Here is a 23,796-nt window from a genome sequence, read left to right on the forward strand (position 1 = left end):
GACCCATTTGCGACCAAGTTTTAACTTCTTGACTGATATCTTGAGATGTTGCTTCAATATATCCACATAATTTTCCTACCTCATGATGCCATCTATTTTGTGAAGTGCACCAGTCCCTCCTGCAGCAAAGCACCCCCACGCTTCACGGTTGGGATGGTGTTCTTCGGCTTGCAAGCCTCCCCCTTTATCCTCCAAACATAACGATGTTCATTATGGCCAACAGTTCTATTTTTGTTTCATTAGACCAGGGGACATTTCTCCAAAAAGTACGATCTTTGTCCCCATGTGCAGTTGCAAACCATAGTCTGGCTTTTTTATGGCGGTTTTGGAGCAGTTGCTTCTTCCTTGCTGAGTGGCCTTTCAGGTTATGTCAATATAGGACTCGTTTTACTGTGGATATAGATACTTTTGTACCCGTTTCCTCCAGCATCTTCCCGAGGTCCTTTGCTGTTGTTCTGGGATTGATTTGCACTTTTCACACCAAAGTACGTTCATCTCTATGAGACAGAGCGCGTCGCCTTCCTGAGCGGTATGACGATTGTGTGGTCCCATGGTGTTTATACTTGCATACTATTGTTTGTACAGATGAACGTGGTACCTTCAGGCATTTGGAAATTGCTCCCAAGGATGAACCAGACTTGTGGAGGTCTTGGCTGATTTCTTTTGATTTTCCCATGATGTCAAGCAAAAAGGCACTGAGTTTGAAGGTAGGACTTGAAATACATCCACAGGTACACCTCCAATTGACTCAAATGATGTCAATTAGACTATCAGAAGCTTCTAAAGCCATGACATCATTTTCTGGAATTTTCCAAGCTGTTTAAAGGCACAGTCAACTTAGTGTATGTAAACTTCTGACCCACTGGAATTGAAAACAATGGAAACAATTGTTGGAAAAATTACTTGTGTCATGCACGAAGTAGATGTCCTAACCGACTTACAAAAACTATAGTTTGTTAACAAGAAATGTGTGGTGGTTGAAAATTAGTTTTAATGACTCCAACCTAAGTGTATGTAAACTTCCGACTTCAATTGTACATGTGATATGAGTAATGTAAGATATGTAAACATTATTAAAGTGCCATTATTTAGAGTGCATTGTATAAAGTGACTAGTGATCCATTTATTAAAGTGGCCAGTGATTGGGTCTCAATGTAGGCAGCAGCCTCTCTGAGTTAGTGATTGCTGTTTAGCAGTCTGATGGCCTTGAGACAGAAGCTGTTTTTCAGTCTCTCGGTCCCAGCTTTGATGCCTCTGTACTGACCTCGCCTTCTGGATGGTAGCGGTGTGAACAGGCAGTGGCTCGGTTGGTTGATGTTGTTGATGATCTTTTTGGCCTTCCAGTGACATCGGGTGCTGTAGATGTCATGGAGGGCAGGTAGTTTGCTCCTGGTGATGCGTTGTTCAGACTGCACCACCCTCTGGAGTGCCTTGCGGTTGAGGGCGGTGCAGTTGCCGTGCAAGGCTGTGATACAGCCTGAGAGGATGCTCTCGATTGTGCATCTGTAAAAGTTTGTCAGGGTTTTGGGTGACAAGCCAAATTTCTTCAGCCTCCTAAGGTTGAAGAGGCGAAGTTGCGCCTTCTTCACCACACTGTCTGTGTGAGTGGACCATTTCAGTTTGTCTGTAATGTGTATGCCGAGGAACTTAATACTTTCCACCTTCTCCACTGCTGTCCCTTCGATATGGATAGGGGGGGTGCTCCCTCTGCTGTTTCCTGAAGTCCACGATCATCTCCTTTGTTTTGTTGACTTTGAGTGAGATGTTGTTTTCCTGACACCACACTCCGAGTGCCCTCACCTCCTCCCTGTAGGCTGTCTTGTCATTGTTGGTAATCAAGCCCACTATTGTTGTGTTGTCTGCAAACTTGATGATTGAGTTGGAGGCGTGCATGGCCACGCAATCATGGATGAACAGGGAGAACAGGAGGGGGTTGAGTACGCACCCTTGTGGGGCCCCAATGTTGAGGGTCAGCGAAGTGGAGATGTTGTTTCCTACCTTCACCACCTGCGGGGGCCCGTCCGAAAGTCCAGGACCCAATTGCCTAGGGCGGGGTCAAGACCCAGGACCTCCAGCTTGATGATGAGCTTGGAGGGTACTATGGTGTTGAATGCGGAATGTAGTCAATGAACAGCATTCTTACATTCTTACATTCTTATTCCTTTTGTCCAGATGGGATAGGGCAGTGTGCAGTGTGATGGCGATTGCTTCGTCTGTGGACCTGTTGGGGCGGTATTCAAACTGAAGTGGGTCTAGGATGGCCGGTAAGGTGGAGGTGATATGATCCTTGACTAGTCTCTCAAAGCACTTCATGATGACAGAAGTGAGTGCTACGGTGCGGTAGTCATTTAGTTCAATTGTCTTTTCCTTCTTTGGTACAGGAACAATGGTAGCCATGTTGAAGCATGTGAGGACAACAGACTGGGATAGGGAGTGATTGAATATGTCCTGTGGCAAACCTCTTCAAAATTAGGAGCGTTTGTCACAAATTAAGTGGGAAACTGTCACCAAAGTCAGCCCAGAATGAAAGTTATTTCGAACATGACAGTACCTGTGTGTTTGTTTCGCTGTCCTGGTCCACCCAGGCCGCAGGTAAGGTCAAGGATAGCAGGGTTCGGTACACAAATCTGGTTCTCGGTAGGTCCAGGTCTAAACGCCAACAGGTAAGTCCAAAACAGTCCAGCTCGTACACGGTAAATCCAGCCAATGTAGATTGTCTCTTTCTCTATGGTTCATAGATCCTTCCCGCCCTCTCTCTCGCTTCCTGGTTTTTCTTGACCTTTTATCTGTGGGTCGGCTCCACCTTCTGAGGGTTCCCCTTGCTTCTGGGAATTGTAGTTTTGGCAGTCGGCCATTTTGTGATCTGTAGTTCTGATCGGGGTGGCCATTTTAGTGATCGGGCAGAGCCCGTTTATTAGTTCTGCCCTCACATATCTGCCATTTATCACATTTACATTACATTTAAGTCATTTAGCAGACGCTCTTATCCAGAGCGACTTACAAAATGGTGCATTCACCTTATGATATCCAGATATGATATCACTCGACCCCCTTCTTTGCCACAGTCCGTAAACACACCAGCCAGCTGGTCTGCACATGCTCTGAGGACACGGCTAAGGATGCCGTCTGGGCCAGCAGCCTTGCAAGGGTTAACACGTTTAAATGTTTTACTCATGTCAGCCATGGAGAAGGGGGGGGGGGGGGGGGGGGCGCAGGCAATGTTAGCGGGCCGCGACGGTGGCACTGTATTATCCTCAAAGCAGGCAAAGAAGGTGTTTAGTTTGTCTGGAAGCGTGACGTCAGTGTTCAGTGTTCGTGACGTGGCTGGATTTCTTTTTGTAGTCCGTGATTTCCTGTAGACCCTGCCGCATACGTCTCGTGTCTGAGCGGTTGAATTGCGACTCCACCTTGTCCCTGTACTGGCATTCACTTGTTTGATTGCCTTGCGGAGGGAATAGCTACACTGTTTATATTCAGACATATTCCCAGACCTCTTTCCATGGTTAAATGTGGTGGATCGGGCTTTCAGTTTTGCGCGAATGCCGCCATCCATCCACGGTTTCTTGTTAAGGTAGGTTTTAATAGTCACAGTGGGTACAACATCTCCAATACACTTCTTTATAAATGCACTCACCGAGTCGGCGTATAGGTCGATGTTGTTCTCTGAGGCTGACCGGAACATATTCCAGTCCGCCTGTTCAAAACAATCTTAAAGCGTGGCTTCCAATTGGTCGGACCAGTGTTGAATGGTTCTCGTCAATGGTACATCCTGTTTGAGTTTAAGACGGAAGGAGCAAGATGGCGTCGTGGTCGGATTTGGGAGGGCGGGGAGGGCTTTGTATGCATCACGGAAGTTAGAGTAGCAGTGGTCAAGGGTGTTGCGCATGCGCGTAGCGCAATCAATATGCTGGAAGAATTTAGGTAGACTTGTTCTCAAATTTGCTTTGTTAAAATCCCCAGCTACAATAAATGCAACCGCAGGATGTATGGTTTCCAGTTTGCATATAGTCCAGTGAAGTTCCTTGATGGCCGTCTTGGTGTCTGCTTGAGGGGGAATATACACAGCTGTGACTATAACTGAGGTGAATTCTCTTGGTTGGTAAAATGGCCGGCACTTGATTGTAAGGAATTCTAGATCGGGTGAGCAGAAGGACTTGAGTTCCTGTATGTTGGTATTATTACACTATGAGTTGTTAATCATAAAGCATACACCCCCACCCTTCCTTTTCCCAGAGAGGTGTTGTTCTCTGTCGGCGCGATGCATGGAGAAGACCCGGTGGCTGAACCGATTCATCTTCCACTTCTCTTCCAACTCCACCTTTATCCGCTTCACCTCCTTCTCCTTCATTTCCCTCCTCTCTCTCAACCTCCTCAAGTTTAAAAAGATCCAACTCTTTCTCTTTCTTGTCCTCACCCTCTCTACTTACATCTTCTCCTCCATATTCAGCTTCACACACTCCACCTCGTCATTCCATTTCTCAAACTACTCCATATCTCCACTTTGTTCTCCCTTCTTTTCTCCCTCTCTTTCGCCTCTTTCATCTTCTATCCCTCCAACTCCTTTCTTCACCTCCACCTTTGCCTTCTCTTCCACATCAGTTTTCATTCTGACCATCTCCTTTTCTTTCTTTTTAATAATTTCTCCTGTTCTTGTCATTTTCTTCCATCTCTCATCCAGTCAACCTTTCCACTATTTTATTCCTCTTCAACTTCTTTCTCCCTGTTCGACTCCAACTTTTCTCCAGTTTCTCTTTCTGTCTATCCAGACCCATGTCTTTCATAACGACCTCCTCCCGCTTGTTCTCCACTTCATTGTCCTCCTTCCTCACCCTCTGTTTGTCCTTCTCTGCATTGCCTCCTCTTTCCTCTCAATCTCCCCTTCCCTCTTATTTTCCTCCTTTGTGCTCTCTTATCCCATCTCTTTTATTTCGATCTTCTCTCCCTCCTGGATTTTCTCCAGCAGTCCATAGAGAACTTTCACAGTCTTTCTTCATCTCTGCATCCACACTCTCCTTAACTCGATCTCTCTATTTCTTTCCCCCAGCTCTCTCACTCCATCTGAGGAGCTGACTGGAAAAGCAATGAGTATGTGAATTAAGCTTTAAAGGTAGAGGCACACTAGTATCAGTGGGGTGATCTGGTTAGCTGATCTGAGGAATCCCAGGTCTGGGAGAAGAATATCTAGTGAAATGTGATCTGCTCAATAAGAGGGCTGCTAGCAGAAACGTATCTGAGGTGCCACCTGTGGTTGTGTCCTGGAGCACTAAACCCAAAACACTGTCTATTATTTCTATAAAACAAACTGCTTCTCAGTTGACCAAATATGGTTATCTGCTACTGCACGTTTGGAACTTGCATTACAATTGAAGTATTTATGACCTAGATTTGTATTCTGAATTGACAACTTCATTTTGGCTTTGTTATGGTTTGGGTTACCCTGCTGCCTTCAAAATAGGTTATGTGAACTGAGGAAATCAAGTTGAGTTTGCAAACTAGATAAACTTCATACGTCCCACATCAGTGGGATACACTTTTTACAATAGGGTACTATGGGGTTCATAAACATAGAAATTGAGAACTGAACAGATCTGGCCACAGTTTCCCAAAAGCATCTTAAGGCTAAATTCATCATTAGAACCTTTGTAGGGGCAGTGTTCAATCTCCGAGCTGTTTCCCAAAACCATAGTTACTAAAAGTGCACTTAAACTCTCGATATATACACCGACTGCCTCGTAAAACGGCTAAGTGTGTTGTTAGATGTGTTCTTTCCCTATCGCGTCACTTTATACACAGAAGATCTCCGCTAAACATAAACAGCTCTATTCTATCTGCCTCTCTGTGACCGATAACTTCAGAACGAAGTTGACTACAAATACAAAGTTGCCAATGTCTTTGCAACTGAACAAGCGAAGGTTAAAAAGAAAAAAAAAATGGTCCTATAGGCACTGAGCATACAAAACATTATGAACACCTGTTCTTTCCATGACAGACTGACCAGGTGAATCTAGGTAAACGCTATGATCCCTTATTGTCACTTTTAAACTCCACTTCAATCAGTGTAGATGAAGGTGAGATAGATTTTTAAGCCTTGAGAAAGGGATTGTGTGTGCACCATTGTGGGTGAATGGCAAGACAAAATATTTAACTGCCTTTGAACGGGGTATGGCAGTAGGTGTCAGGTGCACCGGTTTGTGTCAAGAACTGCAACGCTGCTGGGTTTTTCACGCTCAACAGTTTCCCGTGTGTATCAAGAACGTTCCATCACCGAAAGGACATCCAGCCAACTTGACACAACTGTGGGAAGCATTAGTCAACATGGGCCAGCATCCCTGTAGAACGATTGACAGTTTGTAATCTATGCCCTGACAAATCGAGGCTTTTCTGAAGGCAAAAGGGGGTGGTGAAACTCAATATTAGGAAGGCTTTTTTAATGTTTTGCACAGTGCATTTCAAAGATATGAAGATAGAAATCAACTTCAGTCAATTTAGTAATTTGTAGGGTACTGTCTATATTTTGCCTGAATATTTTTCATCATATGTAGTGCGCAATGTGCCAAATGAACGTGATTTAGTGCATCAGAGTAAGCATTAGAATAAGCCGCCTCAATATTTGTAGTCATAAGGTGATCTCTCTAGGAGCCGATCCGTCATCAGTATCGTGAAATAATTAATGTTAACGTTAAGATTTGAATGGAGAAATCTGATCAGAGAGCAGCGCTGCCTTTCTTTCGATCCTATCAGTATCTACATGCTCCAACCGACAGTTAGCGAACGCTCTTTCTGTGTGGCGTTTTGGAAAACGCATGTTACATCTTCGGGCCGTTGTAGGAACAATGCACTGTTAAAAACATTTGTAAGCCTACGTTGCATCGCTATCGGGAAACCTAGCCCAGCATGTTATCACTAACACATACCAATATGTGGACTATATTCTAGGTTGGCAGAGAACAAGTTACAGAAACGGAGACAGAGCCTTAAGAAAGAGTAAACGAGACATGTTTATTATTTAAACTATCACTTAAATAAAAAAAGTGCATAGAAAATAAACATGATTAGAAACTTTTCTTTTTACAGTTATGTACAATTGTGTTTCCTAATTATACATTCAACCTTAAGTAGTTTGTGGTTCACTATTGTGGTTCAACTTTCCTTCATTTCTGTGACAGATGAGAGAACACTGATGTACAACTAATAGGGAAAAATATTATCATCATCATCATCATCATCATTCTCATGGAGTTCAGGAGGAAGTGTTAATAAGACAAAGGTATATTCAAGGCATAAGAAGAGCCGTTTAACCGTTTCCAAGTCCTACCGCCAACTCCCCTTGATGCCACGTCTCATCTCAGGCTGATAAGTTCTATACACAAGGAACAATTATAAAATTACAAATACAGTTAAGTATTTTTTTTCCAAACTTCTTTCAAGCAGGTTCCGGCAACTACCTTGACCTGTAAATTCATGGATGTTCCAATACACAAAATAAATAAATAAAAACGTATCATCACTTCCTATAAAACAATACATGATAAAGTACAACCAAAGCTTCCAAAGAGAGGGGTGGGTAAGGGAGACATGGAAGACTAAAATAACATTTGTGGGATTCGTTTTTTTTCCTGGTCTCCACAAACTCAACTCAATTATACCACCATCAAGTAAGCAGTCTAAAATCCCTGTTAAGAATTTACAAAAGAATAAAAACATTCACTACAACAATCAAACACAAAATGGCTGACTTCAAGAAGTTCATAACCACATTATACGTCTTACTACATAAATACTGTTTCTTTTTGCAAAAAATAAAATAAATGAAATAAACTGCAATGCTCCTGCCAATGGAACATACACAGGCACAGGAAAACTGGTACTGGACATCAATATACAAAGATGATGTACGTTAGTTATTTTAAACTGATACTGTAACACAAAACCATTATAGAGTACATTGAACATTGCTATTAACCATTATAAACCTGCTGTTTGCTACTGTAACTAAGTTTGTCTGTTCATTCCGTATATTGTATAGATACTGAAGTACATGTTACTATTTCTGTTTCGGTATATGTTTTTATGTATATATAGCATAATTACAAGTGAAGGAAAAGGGCCACTGGTGTGGCGTGGTATTATGAAGTCCAAGAAACAACGGAATCTATCTGCCATTTAAAAAAAACACTTGACTAATGGGTTGTTGTTCACCAAGTACTGAAACATCACACTTTACTGCTATGGATCTGTAGAGGAGTCAGAGACGGAGCCTTTGGGATTAGTAAAAGGATTACCAAAGCTATCTTTGAAGTCTTCGTTTATTCAGTGTGACCTTTTGACGTTAAACTAGAATGCCGTCCCTCAACCTTTTTCCCTCTGAAATGAAACAAACAAACTGTCCTGTAAGGTCATCTTCCCAGTCTTTTTGTGGGTTCTTTTTAACTCAAAAACAAAACGTGGTTGATACCATAAATCACCACAATTGAGTTTTTGTATATACATTCATTAAAGACCTAGCAGCAGAATTCAGCATGACCCTGTGCCTCACCCTAAGGCTAGCCAGGATGGGAGGACAGCGAGAGCTGAACCAAAACTGTATCCCTGAATTAGCTGGCAAAACCCAGGCTGCAAGGAGGTTGAGGAGTGTTCACTGTTGGCCTCCAGAGTGGTCCCTGCACTCTGAACGTCCCTTACACACATGGGAGAAGGTCGAGCAGAAGTGCACTTTCCTGGGGGCCACAATTCCTAAGGGAGCTTACAAACAGTATCTGTGCTTGTGGTTTTTAAAACATAGGAACCCATTGTGTTTACAATGAGTAGAAAGTCATTTCCCATGTTAAGTCAGTGCCTGTCACAAGTGCAATGTGTTGGCAAAGTTATGGATTCACTTCACAGCCTGGGCAGGGTAAGGGTTGGAGAGATTCTGCGACGGCCTTACAAGATATAAAGTCAACAGACTACGAGGAAAAACGGATTACAAACCAAAAACATAACAAAAAGGGACAAAAAGTCACTGGCCTGAAGTGGCTCGCTATAGGACAACTGGAGCCAGAGTTGCACAAAGCAGCAATTTGGTGATCTTCGTTCAAGGAAATATATGCCTGTCATCAACCTATCCAATTTTTGTACCCAATGTCCCCATTCTCACCAAAACCGGGACTGCTTCTGTCAATCTACTACTGTTATATTTACAAGTCACAGAGTTGTCTAAACGAAGCATGCTCAGGTACAACAAATGCAAAGCAAGAGATCAAGCGAGTTGATGAACTCTAACAGAGGTTGCATTGTGGTCAATGGTAACGGTTAGCCTCTAACCTTCCCTAACGCCATCAGCTTCTACTGAGCTTCTAAAAATGCTTTCCATGTGTAGCCTGTCTCATGTAAATGCCACAAAACAAACGCTGGACTTCACGAGGGAGTCGAGTAGAAACACAAAACATTGACAGTATTAATATGAAGGGAACACTTCCATGGGGAATCCTGGAGCACTGATGTGGCTATAGGCGTTAAATTGTGTTATGTCCTTACAGTTAGCGGATTTTGGAGCGCGTTTGATCCCAACAGGGAGATGTTGAAATTTGTAGAGACACTTTTGGAAAAAAGGTGAACGTGAACGAATTGCGCACAGTGAGACGCCCGGGTCTGAATGGCCTGGCTGGAGGCTCCGCGTGGTGTGTGGAATTAAGGCTGGGGAAAAAGGAGATATCAGACAGCTATTCCAAAAGATGAGCACTCTAACAGACTCCCTCAAGGGCATATAATAATGCCATGCTGCTAACATGCAGACAATGGAAATGTCCTTGATTGACAAATGGAGCTACTGGTGGACTGGGCTCAGCGGGGAGCGACAGCTTCAGTCTTTGGAATCCAAAAAGAAACATTCAGGCTACACATAAAATTAACGGCAATGAAAAAAACTGCTTTGAAAAAAAGGTAGCTCAATAAAAATGTAGAGACCAAGCATTAGTGTTTGTAAACCTCTATTTCCTACAAAAATGGCAATAAAATAAATACGATTTCTTAAAAATATAAATACTATTTATAACATTAAGTGCTATTCACTAGTGAGTGCTTTTTAGTCGTGTGTATAGAAAAATATATATATTATTTACATTCTCAAAGCAAGCATGATATTTTTCTGCCCATAACAAAAAAGGGCCAGAAGAGACAAGACTTCAAATGACCTGATTCGAAAAAAAGAAAAGAAAAATCCTTTGCAACAGTAATTCATGAAATGGGCCATAATTTCAAACTTCAAATGGGCTTAAGGGGAAATCAGATTTAGGGGGATGACGTTTGGTTCTCGTCGCTGTAATTCCAGACTCTGTTCGAACCAAATTTGTAATAAGACATAACGAGTGCATACCTGCGATACAAATAGATGGCTCAGTCTATCATTTCTCCTATACAAAACCAACAAATAACATTTACTACAGCAAAAAAATCTAAATAAAAAAGGTTAGTCCCTCAACTGTCAGTCCACCAGAATCTCAGCCTAGCTTGCTAGTCATGGCCACGACAATCTAATGACCGCCACCCGACTACGTGTCTGACAACGACTCTGTACAAGTACAGTCGCGCTTAACAATAACATACGACTTGAAAATAAATAATCTACAGGCTTCTTTCTTTCCTTCCTTCTGTCGTTTTGACCCCGGCTCCCTCTAGTGTTTCTCTTCCTAACACATCTTGCGACTTGTTGCTCTGGACAGGCATAAGAGCTATTTACAGTGTCTTTGAATACACAGCGAAGCAGCCCAAGCAAAGCTTTATGTTATTGCGGCTACTCCGAAGGCTGCACAGGATGCACATTCCGACAGGCAGATGTGTATAAACAGATGAGGCCAAGAGAAAAGCGTCCTCTGATCAGTTCTAATACGTCCTCGTTCTATTTCTAAAATGCAGAGAAAATTCCCTTCCACAAATTGCACTTTGGTGTGTAAAATGGAACTCTTACAAGGTGGCAATTCTTTTTTCTTTTGTGTGCACATAATCAATGGAGTCTATGCTCACACAGAATTGAGATATCGCTAGAAAAATAAGTTGAGGTCATGTTAAAATTCAGAACAAAAAGGGCAATTTTTTAAAAATCTTTTTGAATCATTCAAAGACAGAAAACGTTGAAAATTGCAAATCTTACACATTTACCATTTCCTTTGACTTCTCAGAGTCTGAAAAGTAAACAAAAACAACCAGAGGCACAATAATAATTTGTTCTCTTTCAAAAACATAGCTTGTATCGAACTTAACCCGGTCTGTAACGCGCCTGTTTCTGCACAAGCCGTACAGCAAAAAGGGAGGGCAGTACTGGAAGCATCACTTTGCACTCTAAGACCTGGCATTGCATGGATGGCGCCACGCTAGTCGAGGCGACTGCTTCGGCAGAGTGGGAGAAGGACCGCTAACGCCACTACCATTACACGGCAGAGTGGGGGGCTAGTTGAGGAACTTGCGGCACTTCTTGGTTCCGCAGTTGCATGGAAGCTTATTGCCCGGCTCCTCGATGGGGAATTTGTAGTCGTATGTGAGCTCCTCGCCGCGGTAGATCTTGCGTGTGGCGAATATGACGATGTGCTTCTGCCCGTCCACGTTGATGACACGCGAGTAGCAATTGGGCTCGCACGAGTGGTTGATGAAGCGGGCGGCGTTTCCGTGCACGGTGGCGTCCACCACTTCGTAGTCATCAATGCGGAACATGTAACAGCCAACGCCCTGTAGAGGGAGGGACAGGAGAAGAGTGTGAGACTCCATTGGCTGAGGATTGCATTATCAAATGACTAAAAGATCCTGACTGGTTAATGTTGTTGACACATGAAAACCACATTCAGCGGGGCCCAACACTATAGAACATTCAGATAGAAATACCTTTATTATGCAGAACGTCCCTCTCTGAAAAGCAGAATAAGAACTCACGCAAGTTCTTTTCATGACATTTCTATCTGCACCTTTCCACAACGTTTGCCTATCGAAAGTGACCCTGTTCAGACTCAAAGCGAATGAGCACAGAGGACTGTGTTCCATTGACGCCTGGCTTCTCTTCTCACCTTGCCGTCGTAGTACTTCTCCCGTTTGTCGGTGAGGACAGAGCGGATTACGTTTCCCGAGTACTCGATCACCATCTCCCCCACGTCGATGCTCCTCTTGCAGAACAGACCTCGGCCGTGTATGGCTGACCTGTGAGGGGAGGACACATAGGGGCTAAAGTGACAACTGGTTCAACAAAGGGTTTCCGCTTTTAAACCCCACTCTGGAACAAGGACGTAGTTACAGCAAAGCTACGGTAGTAGTTCCTCTTCTTGTTAAAACCATTCCACTGAGTTTGGATTTGTATTGTGTAAAACGTCACGTAGCCAGTGTTTTCCTAACCTGAACACCCCCACCGCCTCCTTGGACGTTTTCTTCAGGTGTCGGAACCTCATGGGCATGGGGAGGTCCATGCTGGTGGCCCGGCTGAAAAACAACAGTAGGACAGTGTGTTATGAGTTCCAACGAAGGAAGGACGGTCTACTACCACCGTGAGGCGCCAACAGGTGGATACAGGGATGTGAACAGAAAACAAAGACGACAGACTACAAGTCCATTGTAATGATGATACGGAGAATAAAGAAATGGTCCTCCTGATTTTCTGAAGTAAAAATAAACTAAATAGAGGAATTGTGTAACAGGGCGGCGTGACTCACCGAGCAGACTTGAGCTGCACCTCCTCGTCCTCCTCGTGGGGGTTGTACTCGGGAGGCTGGCGGTGCTTGGAGGCCAGGAAGTTGAACATGTCAAACACAGACCTCCTGCGGCGAAGGCAGATGGAGCAGACACAGGTCAGATGATGTAAGAAAATTCAACTCAATGACACAGACTCTTAACCCTAGGAAGGACCTCTCCCAAATAGTGACTTGAGATTTGTTAACGAAGATGCAGTTATCAGCTCCAAAACATCAGTTAAGAGAGCCAGTGTACAAACGGCTCACTACATTTTAATTGCTGAAGTAGAATGCATAGATCTGAATTTCTTCAACAATCAAAAGAAAATGAAGAGACCCGGGTGCAGCTAAATAAAATAAAAATTAAAAACTTTAGAAGTGCTCCTTCCTGAACTAATCAATAATTAGACATGATTCATCAGGTGAACACAAGGTCTCCGCCACATGGTCTTCACCTGTCAACTCATGACTCAGTGATGACTTTAAGGAAAGGATGAAGGCAGGATGCACATGGAGGCTGGTCCAGGCAGGAGAAGGGACCTCGTTATAATAATACATAGAAGAAAATACTGTACATTTGTCTGGATACTAATCCAATCCTATCTATGCCTTTAAGTGCTGGAAGAGGGCTGTACCTGTGGTGGAGCTCGGCGCGGGCCGAGCCATGGGGGTTGAGCGGGGGCTTGTCGGCCTCCTCGGGCTTGTGGAAGCGGAAGCGGTAGCTGCGACAGTGCCTGGAACCATACAGCTGCTCCAGCAGGAACACCACAGCATCGTGGAGGACCCCCAGCATCCGCAGACCGTTCACTCCTGAGAGAGAAAAAAAAAAGAGAGAGACAAGATTGAGAGAAAGAATGATAGAGAGAATAAAGGAGTCGAGGGGGTACAGAGAAGGAAAAAAAAAAGTTTGATGAGTGACCATTTCATTCTTCAAAAGAAATGAACCGGCATAAACAAAATAAAATCTGATAAATGGTACTTCACCTTCAAAGGAGAGCTCTTTGAGTCTGGCGTTGGAGCGGGCCTCCTGGACCTTATCTGTCAGGGATTTCCAGGCCTCTGTGGGTCAGAGGGAGAAAACAAGACAGGTCAGCTTAGTATCGCATAACTGTGTTAGTATTAAAAGTAGACATTTCGTTTTCTTAATCTGTACGAGGATTTGGAAATAAGAGATCTTGACTGTTACACATTCACTTCAATAACTTTAGAGCTGTTTTCTACCATTGAGTGTCATAACCATGCTACATGGAAACACAGAGCAAGAGGATAAGGTCAGGACTTTGGATACCTTCGATACTCTCGCAGCGGATCTGGAAGCCATCATCGCTGCATATCTCAAAGATGAGTCCCTTCTTGGGCTTGCTGTCCATAGAAGAGTCCCTGCGGCTACCCTCCTGGTCAGGGGTGGCCACCAGTAGAGAACCAGCGGCGGTCTCGCCTTTCTCCTCAGGGAACTCACTGGTTTTACTGGTTAGAGCAGGAGAAACATTACCCATTGACATATTAATAGTATAGAAATGGAAATGGGTGACAAGCTTGCATTACTTACCTTTTGCAGGTGCCCCTGTCTCTGGGCTTGCCTGTGTCCATGGACTCGGGAGAGACTGGCTCTCTAGAGCTACAGTGGTAGAGGGAATTCAAATATGGATGTAGCAGGTGGCAACCATAGTATAATAACACACATTTAGTGAAATCAGTATAGTCCTAGTTGATTTATCTTTTATGAGTTATCTTTTATGTGAGAATCTTACCCAGGAGTGCAGGGTGCCCGGTCTCCCTGCGTCTCCCGAGGAGGCTCTGTCTGCCAACCCTTGTGTTTCTTCCCGCTGGCCTTGTCTGGACTCTGCCTCATCCGCTTGGCTTTCTGCTTCCCTTTCCCAGAGCCCGTAAATGCCGTTGCTGCAGCGCTACACTTCAGCTCTTGTTTCTGCTCTGATGAGGACCTGGATATAGGCATGGCGCTTGAGCTTTGAGAGCGGGAACTCTGGGGGAACACTCCAACCAAATGTCCCTTGCCAGAGTCTTGTGAGACCGGGCTGGGGGCCAGAGCCACAGGTTGTCCACTAGCATTTGGCGGGTGTTGTTGCCGCTGGAAAGCTCTGCTTTCCGGGTCCACCTGCTGGCTGACGGACATGCTGATGGTCTGATGGGAGGGAATCACACAGATGCTGCTGGCGATGGAGGTCTGGGCGGGGCTGCACAGCTGAGACATCAGAGGTGCTCCAGACTGGAGGAGCATCTGTTGCTCCGGAAGGCCCAGGTTGTGTGGGGTGGCTTTGAAGAGGAGGCTGCTGATGGGTCCCGTGATTTCAGCAGAGCTGAGCACCGGGGTGCTGAGAGAGACAGAGCCTGGCGCAATGAGGCCTCCGGGCCCGCTGGGCTGAGCCATGGACACCATGTTCAGCACTGCTGACTGGTTGGGGTTGAGCCCCGAGACAGTGCAGGGCAGCAGGTGGGTGGAGGAGTCGTGGCCCAGGATGCTAGGCTGCCCACTGGGAAGAGGCCTCCTCCGCTGGATGGGCTCAAAGTACATGACTCCCGATTTGGGTCTCTTGATAATGTTGGGGACATTGCGGTGAGAAGTGGTGGCGGCCGTGGTCAGGGTGCCCAGCTCGACCAGTCCGGACTGGGCTATCTGTGGCGAGGACAGGTTGATCAGAGTCATGTTGGGTCTCACCTCAGACGGGGCCAGGGTGGGCTGGCTCCTGGAGCGGGCTAGTTTCTTGGTCTTCCGCGGCTGGAGACGGGAAATGGGTCGCTTCTTGCCGTGTCCAGACGCGAGCACGGCCGAGGATGTGGAGATGGAGGCGGCGCTGGACACAATGGTCACGTTGGGCGCCAGGTCGTGCCTCCGTCCGGCCTCGGTCACCAGGATCTGGGGCTCGTGGGAGGGCACCCCGATCAGGAGGCCAGAGGTGGTGCTGGGAATGCCAGGCTGGAAGCCCGTCTGGGTAGTGCCGGTGAAAGTATGGATCTGAGGGTGATGGGACATGGTGCCCAACACTTTACCCCCAGCAGGAAAGATGGGCTGGGAGGTTGTTATCCCGGTGGTGAGCCCTGTGGTTAGAGTCATGGTATCCATCACTCCTGTTGCGCTGACCGATGGGGTGATCTGGATCTTCTGAGTGACACCATTGGGGAGAGTCTGTAGGACATAAAGGGGTTGCAGATGCTGGTTGACCACTATGAGTTTTTCCGGGCCTGGTTTTAAATGAGAGGTGGTCTGGACAGACATGCTGGCCACCTGGGAGGGTCCGGGGCTGACTGAAGAGGCAGCAGGGATGTACTTCTGTCCCTGGAGAGGCAGGGTGGGGGTGCTGGGTAGAACGGGGGTCCCAGAGCTCCTGGTCAGATCCTGGTTATCTGCGTCGACCACCTGGCCCAGGGAGGGACTGGTGATATGCTCAAACTGCTCCGGGGTCATGTGGCCTTTTCTTACCTGAGATTCTCGGCTACCTCCACTTCCTTCCTGCTGGCTCTCAGGGGACACACCGGCCCCTCCTCTCTGCTGCTTGTCCTCGCCTCCTTTCTCTGCGATGGTATCGTCAGAGGCTGCCAGGGACAGTATGGTGCGTTCGGAGCCCTCTGAGATGAGGCCGCCATGGTTCTGGTTGTTGACCGTGGGGCTGCGAGTGGTCAGGACAGAAAGGTCAGAGGGCAGCTCCAGAGGCAGACCATATGGCTCTTCGACCGAGATGGACGTGCTCACCCCACTCTCCACGGGCTCAGCACTGGCCAGCGGCTGAGGGAAGTCCTCGAAGAGGATGTCTTTGCGGCGGTTGACGCCCACCCCATAGCCCTCGTCCAGGGAGAGGAGCTCGGAGGAGGAGGCCTCAGGCTGCTGCCCGAGGGCCTGCATGGAGGGCGTGTTGAGGACAAACTCCATGATGTCCGACGGCAGGATGTTGCCGCAGTCGTCACTGTTGTTGTTGTCTGAGTCTGACTTGAGCAGGTCAGTGCTAAGTGAGAGCTGGGCCTCCAGGGGGTCCTGTCTTTGGGACGACTTCACCCCACCCAGAGGGAGAGAGCTGTCCTTCTGGCTCTTCCTGCCTTCTCGGCTGTTGTTGCTACTGCTACCACTGCTCCCACCCCCTCCGCTGCTGTTGTCCGCCTCCTTCCCAGAGTCACGCTCCAGCTTCTCCATGTGCCTCTCTCTGCCCTTCCTTTTTCCTGTGCTCTTGTGGGAAGAGGACGCTGCGGTGGCCGTGGTGGTGGTGTTGGTGGTGCTCGCGCTGGCATCACTCTCTGAGCTGTCGTCAACGCCGTCCAGCTGGCCAATCTGCTGGTGGCTCAGGAGGCTCCGGGTGGGAACTCCATCCACAGCAGCGACAACCCTCTCCTCCTTCTCATTCTTCAGGAAGCGTTGCAGCTGAGAGCCCCTCCCCAGGCACTGGTCAATCCCCTCGATTGAGGGCATCACAGGGCCGGGGTTGATGATGGTGCGGGTGAAGTTGTAATAGTATGGATCCTTGTTGGAACACTGGTTGAATCCCCCTTCCTCTTCTTCTCCGCTGTCCCCTGAGGAGGAGTTACTCCTATCGTCCGCCCCGTCCACTTGGCCTTCGGCCGAGCGCCTACTGCCCCCAGCCTTCCTCTTCCCAGGCCCGTCCCCGCTGCTGCTGTAGAAAGGGATATCCTCCTCTCCATAGGAGCGCACCCCGTAGAAAGGAGTCAGGCCGAAGAACATGTTGGAGCGGGCCCTGGCGCTGCGCCTTGGGTAACGTCGCTTGGCCGAGCCCGAGCAGTCACTGTCGTCCTCGTGGCGTTTGTCCCCGTCGCCGCCTTCCTCCTCCAGCAAGGCATGGTCATCCCTGTCGCTGGTCCCCTCGTCCTCGGTGCAGCGAGCCAGGAGGCGCTTCTCCTCGCGGTCCTCCGGGTGCAGTGGCGGGCTGTTCGATTCTGAGCTCTCCGAGCAGGCCGACGGAGAGAAGAGTGTGGAGCAGGAAGACCTGCGGTGGGGGGGTCCCTCCAGGCCCACTGGACAGATGGAAGTGGTGGTGCAGGAGTCAGAGGAAGCGCTCACGGTGTTAGTCCCGTTCGGGTCGGTCTTCAGCGGCGTCAGGGACGCCTTGACTATAGCCCGCTTTTTGTCTCTAGCGGCCGCGACTTCGTTGGCTGTTACTCTTGCTTGAACCTGTGAAGCCCTCATGCTTCTCTCCGAGGCTAACCTGGGCGGCTTGATGGCCTCTAGGCTGGAGCTGTTCTTCTCAGGACTGGAGAATCTCTCCCTGCTCTTTGAAGATCGCCCTTTTCCCTGATTCTCCAGCTTTTCCACCTCCTGCTTGCCAATGGCTTTGGTGTTGTTGCTGAGGGTTGCAGCCTTGCTGTTGCAGTTCTGAGAGGTCGGGGTTGGAGCGTTAGTGGTTCCACCAGTCTCTTTAGCATTGTTGTTGTTGAGCGTGGGGTTCTTGTTGCTGTTCTGAGGGGTCTTCTCCCTCTCTTTAGATGCCTCTCGGCTGTCGATTGTTCGGACTTTGGAGTGCTTGTCTTTGGTGGTGGCGGCCGAGTGGCTGGAGGGAACAGCCGGGGCGGCTTGGGAGCTCCGTTTGATGACGTCATCCTCGGCCCCCGAAGACCACAGGGGCTTCATGGCGGCGGCAGGGGCTGGCCCCGACAGATAGTCCTGGGACTTCCTCCCAACGCTTTTGTGGAACAGGGGCTGAGGATACCCCAATTTCCCAGAATCTTTAGAGGCTTGCGCCAAGGTCACACTTCCCTCCTTGGCCGGGTTGCAGCTACTACTACCACCACCTCTGTCCTTGGACAGGGTCGTGGTGACACAGTGGCGGGAGAGGAGCGTGACGCCAGCCGACAGGTCTGGGACCTTCCCGCCCTGCTTCCCCTTCTCCGCCTGGGATTTGCTGTTGCTGGCCCTTTGGTGCCCTGTCAGGAGACCTGTACCTGGTGGTGGGGAGGCCTGGCTCGCTCCTGCCATCCCTGGGGCCATTGGGGAAAGTTTGGGGTTCTCTCCCACAGCCTGCTTGCCAGGCGCACTTTCTTTCCCACCGTCTGTCTTCATCTCAGAGATGCTGTGGTGGTGTCTGTGTTGACCTCCAGGGCTGAGTGAGCTAGTCTCGCGGCTCTGCGTTCGGACTCCGCTGGCGGGCGGCTTCTCCGTATCCCTTAGACCCAGGTCTCTGGAGGCAGAGGAAGAGGAAAGCACAGGGGGTGGGGTGGAAGAAGAGAGCAGGGCCAATTGGTTCATGGCGGCAGCCACCCCAGCCTGTGGAGGGGAGACTACCTTCTGTCTGGGCTGGGGGGAGAGGGAAGAGGTGCTGTGGCGCCGGGAGCCGATGCTCCTTAGGCCGGAACTCAGAAGGGGGTCCCCCACCGTCACAATCTCATGGGCCGACTGAGAGGATCCGCCTGCAAAACATGGACATAAACACATTTTACCATGCAGCATGTCTCCACGTGTGAATGGGAGTTTACAATGACAGTTTGAGGTAAATGGGTTAAAGAGTTTGAAGATACCTGGGGATGGAAGTGGTCTGGAGCCAGGGGAGCGCTGGCACGGAGGGTAGCTTGGGTGCCTGTTCCGTGTGTAAACTTTAGGAGGATTGGGGCTGGAGGGCAGCAGGGACAGGCGATTGGAGGGCTTCAGAGAGTCAAAAGGGTCGGGCACCGGAGACAGGACTTTATCTGTCAATGAAAAGTTTAATGCAATCAATTCTTCAGAATCCTGCATTTTGGAGGAAGAGCTTGCAAGTAAGCATTTCACTGTACTGTTTACGCCTGCTGTACCCTGTGCACGTGATAAAATAAACGTATTGAATGCGTTTACACGCCGGCTACAAACTAGACCAAATGCAGTGCCGCAATGAATAATGTAGTGATGCAGCATTCTGGCTCACACACCTAAGATGGGCATAAAAGGGCTGTGGGAGATGGTGCGGTTCTCCTCTGGAAGAGCACTCTTCAGGTCGGGCTCCACCACAGTAGGACGACACACCAGGATCCTGCAGGTGTAGACACAACGCTTCCGGGCGTCTAGAGTGCTCCAGTATACCCTGGAACACCTGTGGTGACAGAAACCAGCAAATTTATGAGTCTTCTGTTGCACTGACTACTTCACATAAAAGACAGGCGCAGCACTGTGTGTACTTACTGGTAGCCGATGGGGAAGAGTTTGCGCTCGCAATCCGAGAGCTCGGTCAGTATTCCAAGGCAATCGATGGTCATGGAGCCTGCGATGGAAGAAAAATAAATAAATAAATAAATAAATACAACCCCCAATCCAAGGAGGCCATTCAGAAACATGTTTGTTGGGCCTGCTAGTGTCTCAAAACTCCGAACGCCCCTGGCCGTTTCACTACTTTGGGAAAGCCCTGAAATAGCACAGCTTATTCACCTAATTCAAGGACTTGATGATCAGTTTACCATTTGAAAAAAAAAAATCAGGTGTGCTGCATAGCTCTGGAATAGATCAAATATGATCAGATAACGGCTGGGGGTCCCAGGGAGAGGTTACAGACAGCAAGCAGAGCCATATGTAGGGTGCATCCCAAACGGCACCCTATTCTCTATATAGTACACTACTTTTGACCAGAGCCCTATGGGTCCTGGTCAAAAGTAATGCAATAAATAGGAAATAGGGTGCTGTTTGGGACTAGTCCATATAGATCTCTATATATGGCTGTGAGGGGGGGAATAATATAAACATACGCACCTATCATCATGTGGATGTTCTCCGGCTGAAGGCCGGTCAGGAACTTCCTCCGCAAGCTGATCCCCTCCAGGTCCACCAGGATCCTCCGCGTGACCTCGAAGCCAGACTCTGACACCACCTGGGCAAGGAAGTCATGCATTTCAAACGAAGTACCTACAAGTGTGCCCTTCTCCTCACCTTGACCTCAGTTTGACCCATTCTGCAGTATAATTTCGATAGATACGGACTAACTGCATGCATGTTGTTTTTACCTTTTACCAGTAAGCCAGAGCTTTAAAAAAAAAAAAAAAAAAACGGACATTGAATCAACATTTTTATCTGTAAAGTTAAGGTATCTTCTAGATGTTTGTTTATGTGTGATGCTGCAGGTGGGTAAGGGAGGTGGGCTGGAGAAGATAAGGAAGGAGTTCTGCTTTGCGTCTCACCTCTCCTTTGATGAGGTCACGGTGGCGCTGGCAGTAGACCTTCTTGTCCTCCAGGAAGACACAGTGGCGCTGCCGGGCGCACATGAAGTGGTAGTTTCTGGTGCAGGAGGTCAAGCAGCAGCCCACTGTTGCGCCAGGACGTTGGCAGTTCTCGCAGCGCTGCCGAGAGGAAAAACAAACATCACAGGACACTGCCATTAGACATAGATAATCAACACAGACTCAAGGTCATTTGAGTAATAAATATATGATTAATAAATAAAAAAATTTAAGACTTTCATATATTTAGTATCAAGAGCATGCATAATAGAAGACAATGTAAATGATGCACAAAATCAAGTAATGGCAACATGCGTTTTCAAGTGAAACATACACTACATGACCAAAAGTATGTGGACACCTGCTTGTCAAACCTCTCATTCCAAAATCATGGGCATTAATATGGATTTGGTCCCCCCTTTGCTGCTATACCAGCCTCCACTCTTCTGGGAAGGTTTTCCACTAAATGTTGGAACATTGCTGCGGGGACTTACTTCCATTTAGCCACAAGAGTATTAGTGAGGTCGGGCACTGATGTTGGGCGATTAGGCCTGGCTCGCAGCCGGTGTTCCAATTCATCCCAAAAGGTACTTGATGGGGTTGAGTTTAGGGCCCCGTGCAAGCCAGTCATGTTCTCCCAGACCGATCTCAACAAACCATTTCTGTATGGACCTCGCTTTGTGCACAGGGGCATTGTCATGCTGAAACAGGAAAAGGGCCTTGCCAAAAGCTGGAAGCACAGAATTGTCTACAATATCATTGTATGCTGTAGCGTTAAGATCTCCCTTCGCCGAACCTAAGGGCCCTAACCATGAACCATTCCTCCACCAAACTTTACAGTTGGCACTATGCATTGGGAAGGTAGCGTTCTCCTGGCATCCGTCAAACCCAGATTTGTCCGTCGGACTGCCAGATGGTGAAGCACGATTCACCACTCCAGAGAACGCATTTCCACTGCTCCAACTGACAAACTGATGAAAGGTGGCATCATATGACGGTGCCACGTTGAAAGTCACTGAGCTCTTCAGTAAGGCCATTCTAGAGCAAATGTTTGTCTATGGAGATTGCATGGCTTTTCGTTCGATTTTACACACCTGTCAGCAACCCGTGGCTGAAACAGCCGAATCCACTACATTTTAAGGGGTGTCCACATACTAAATTAATATACACTATTTATACAAAAGAAAGAATATCCATTTACTAAGAATAAACAGTACTTTCGCAAAGTATTCAGACCCCTTGACTTTTTCCCAAAGAAATTTACGATAAAGCGTTATTCTAAAATGTATTTAAAAATGTTTTCCCCTCAATCTACACACAATACTCCATTATGACAAAGCAAAAATAGGTTTAGAATGAAAAAAACTGAAATATCACATTTACAAAAGTATTAAGACCCTTACTCAGTACTTTGTTGAAGCACCTTTGGTAGCAATTCCAGCTTCGAGTCTTCTTGGGTATGATGCTACAAGCTTGGCACACCTGTATTTGGGGAGTTACTCCTATTCTTCTCTGCAGATCATCTCAAGCTCTGTCAGGTTGGATGGGGAGCATTGAAGCACAGCTATTTTCAGGTCTTACCAGAGATGTTTGATCGGGTTCAAGTCCGGGCTCCGGCTGGGCCACTCAAGGACATTCAGAGACTTGTCCCGAAGCTACTCCTGCGTTGTCTTGGCTGTGTGCTTAGGGTCATTGTCCTGTTGGAAGGTGAACCTTTGCCCCAGTCTGAGGTCCTGAGCAGGTTTTCATTAAACATTTTTTAAATGTTTTATTTTATTTAACTTTATTAAATAAACTAGGCAAGTCAGTTAAGAACAAATTCTTATTTACAATGACTGCCTACTCCATCCAAACCCGGACGACACTGGGACAATTGTGCACCGCCCTATGGGACTCCCAATCACGGCCAGATGTGATACAGCCTGGATTCGAACCAGGTACTATAGTGACGCCTCTTGCACCGAGTTGCAGTTTTTTTAGACTGCTGCGCTACTCGGGAGCCCAAAATCCTTCATCAAGGATCTCTACATTGCTCCGTTCATCTTCGCTGTGACCCTGACTAGTCTCCCAGTCCCTGCTGCTGAAAAACATCCCCACAGCATGATGCTGCCACCACCATGCTTTACCCTTAGGATGGTGCCAGGTTTCCTCCAGACGTGACGCTTGGCATTCAGGCAAAAGAGCTCAATCTTGTTTTCATCAGACCAGAGGATCTTGTTTCTCATGGTCTGAGATTCCTTTAGGTGCCTTTTGGTAAACTCCAAGCGGGCTGTGCCTTTTACTAAGGAGTGGCTTCCGTCTGGCCACTCTACCATAAAGGCCTGATTGGTGGAGTGCTACAGAGATGGTTGTCCTTCTGGAAGGTTCTCCCATCTCCATAGAGGAACTCTGGAGCTCTGTCAGAGTGACCATAGGGTTCTTGGTCACCTCCCTGACCAAAACCCTTCTCCCCTGATTTTGGCCAAGTGGCCTGCTCTGGGAAGAGTCTTGGTGGTTCCAAACTTCTTCCATTTAAGAATGATGGAGGCCACTGTGTTCTTGGGGACCTTCAATACTGCATAAATGTTTTGGTACCCTTCCCCAGAGCTGTGCCTCGACACAATCCTGTCTCTGAGCTCTACGGACAATTCCTTCGACCTCATGGCTTGGTTTTTGGTCTAACATACACTGTTACCTGTGGGAACTTGTATAGACAGGTGTGTGCCTTTCCAAATCATGTCCAACCAATTGAGTTTACCACAGGTGGACTCCAATCAAGTTGTAGAAACATCTCAAGGATGATCAATAGGATGCACCTGAGCTCAATTTAGTCTCATAGCAAAGGGTCTGAATACTTATCTAAATAAGTTAATTTTTATTTATTTTATAATAAATTTAGCAAACATTTCTAATAACCCGTTTTCGCTTTGTCATTATGGGGTATTGTGTGTCGATTGCGGAGGACTTTGTTGTTTTAAATCAACTTTATACTAAGGGG

At 47.3% G+C, this 23,796-nt stretch overlaps 1 protein-coding gene across 1 annotated transcript in view; it reads right to left on the reverse strand.

Annotated features, from left to right (window-relative positions):
• Nucleotides 1–6,979: 6,979 nt before the first annotated feature.
• kmt2a (lysine (K)-specific methyltransferase 2A) overlaps nt 6,980–23,796 on the reverse strand; it is a 55,122-nt gene continuing 38,305 nt past the window's right edge. The window contains 14 exon segments of the mRNA XM_045703485.2: nt 6,980–11,700; nt 12,033–12,162; nt 12,355–12,438; nt 12,669–12,773; nt 13,322–13,496; nt 13,671–13,745; nt 13,975–14,153; nt 14,236–14,304; nt 14,438–19,052; nt 19,161–19,328; nt 19,545–19,705; nt 19,795–19,873; nt 20,356–20,473; nt 20,781–20,939. Of these exon segments, the coding sequence (XP_045559441.2) occupies nt 11,425–11,700; nt 12,033–12,162; nt 12,355–12,438; nt 12,669–12,773; nt 13,322–13,496; nt 13,671–13,745; nt 13,975–14,153; nt 14,236–14,304; nt 14,438–19,052; nt 19,161–19,328; nt 19,545–19,705; nt 19,795–19,873; nt 20,356–20,473; nt 20,781–20,939 (6,393 nt within the window). The 3' untranslated portion in view covers nt 6,980–11,424.

This window comes from Salmo salar, chromosome 20, assembly GCF_965601325.2.
Source record: "Salmo salar chromosome 20, fSalSal1, whole genome shotgun sequence".
In the NCBI taxonomy this organism is placed as follows: domain Eukaryota; kingdom Metazoa; phylum Chordata; class Actinopteri; order Salmoniformes; family Salmonidae; genus Salmo; species Salmo salar.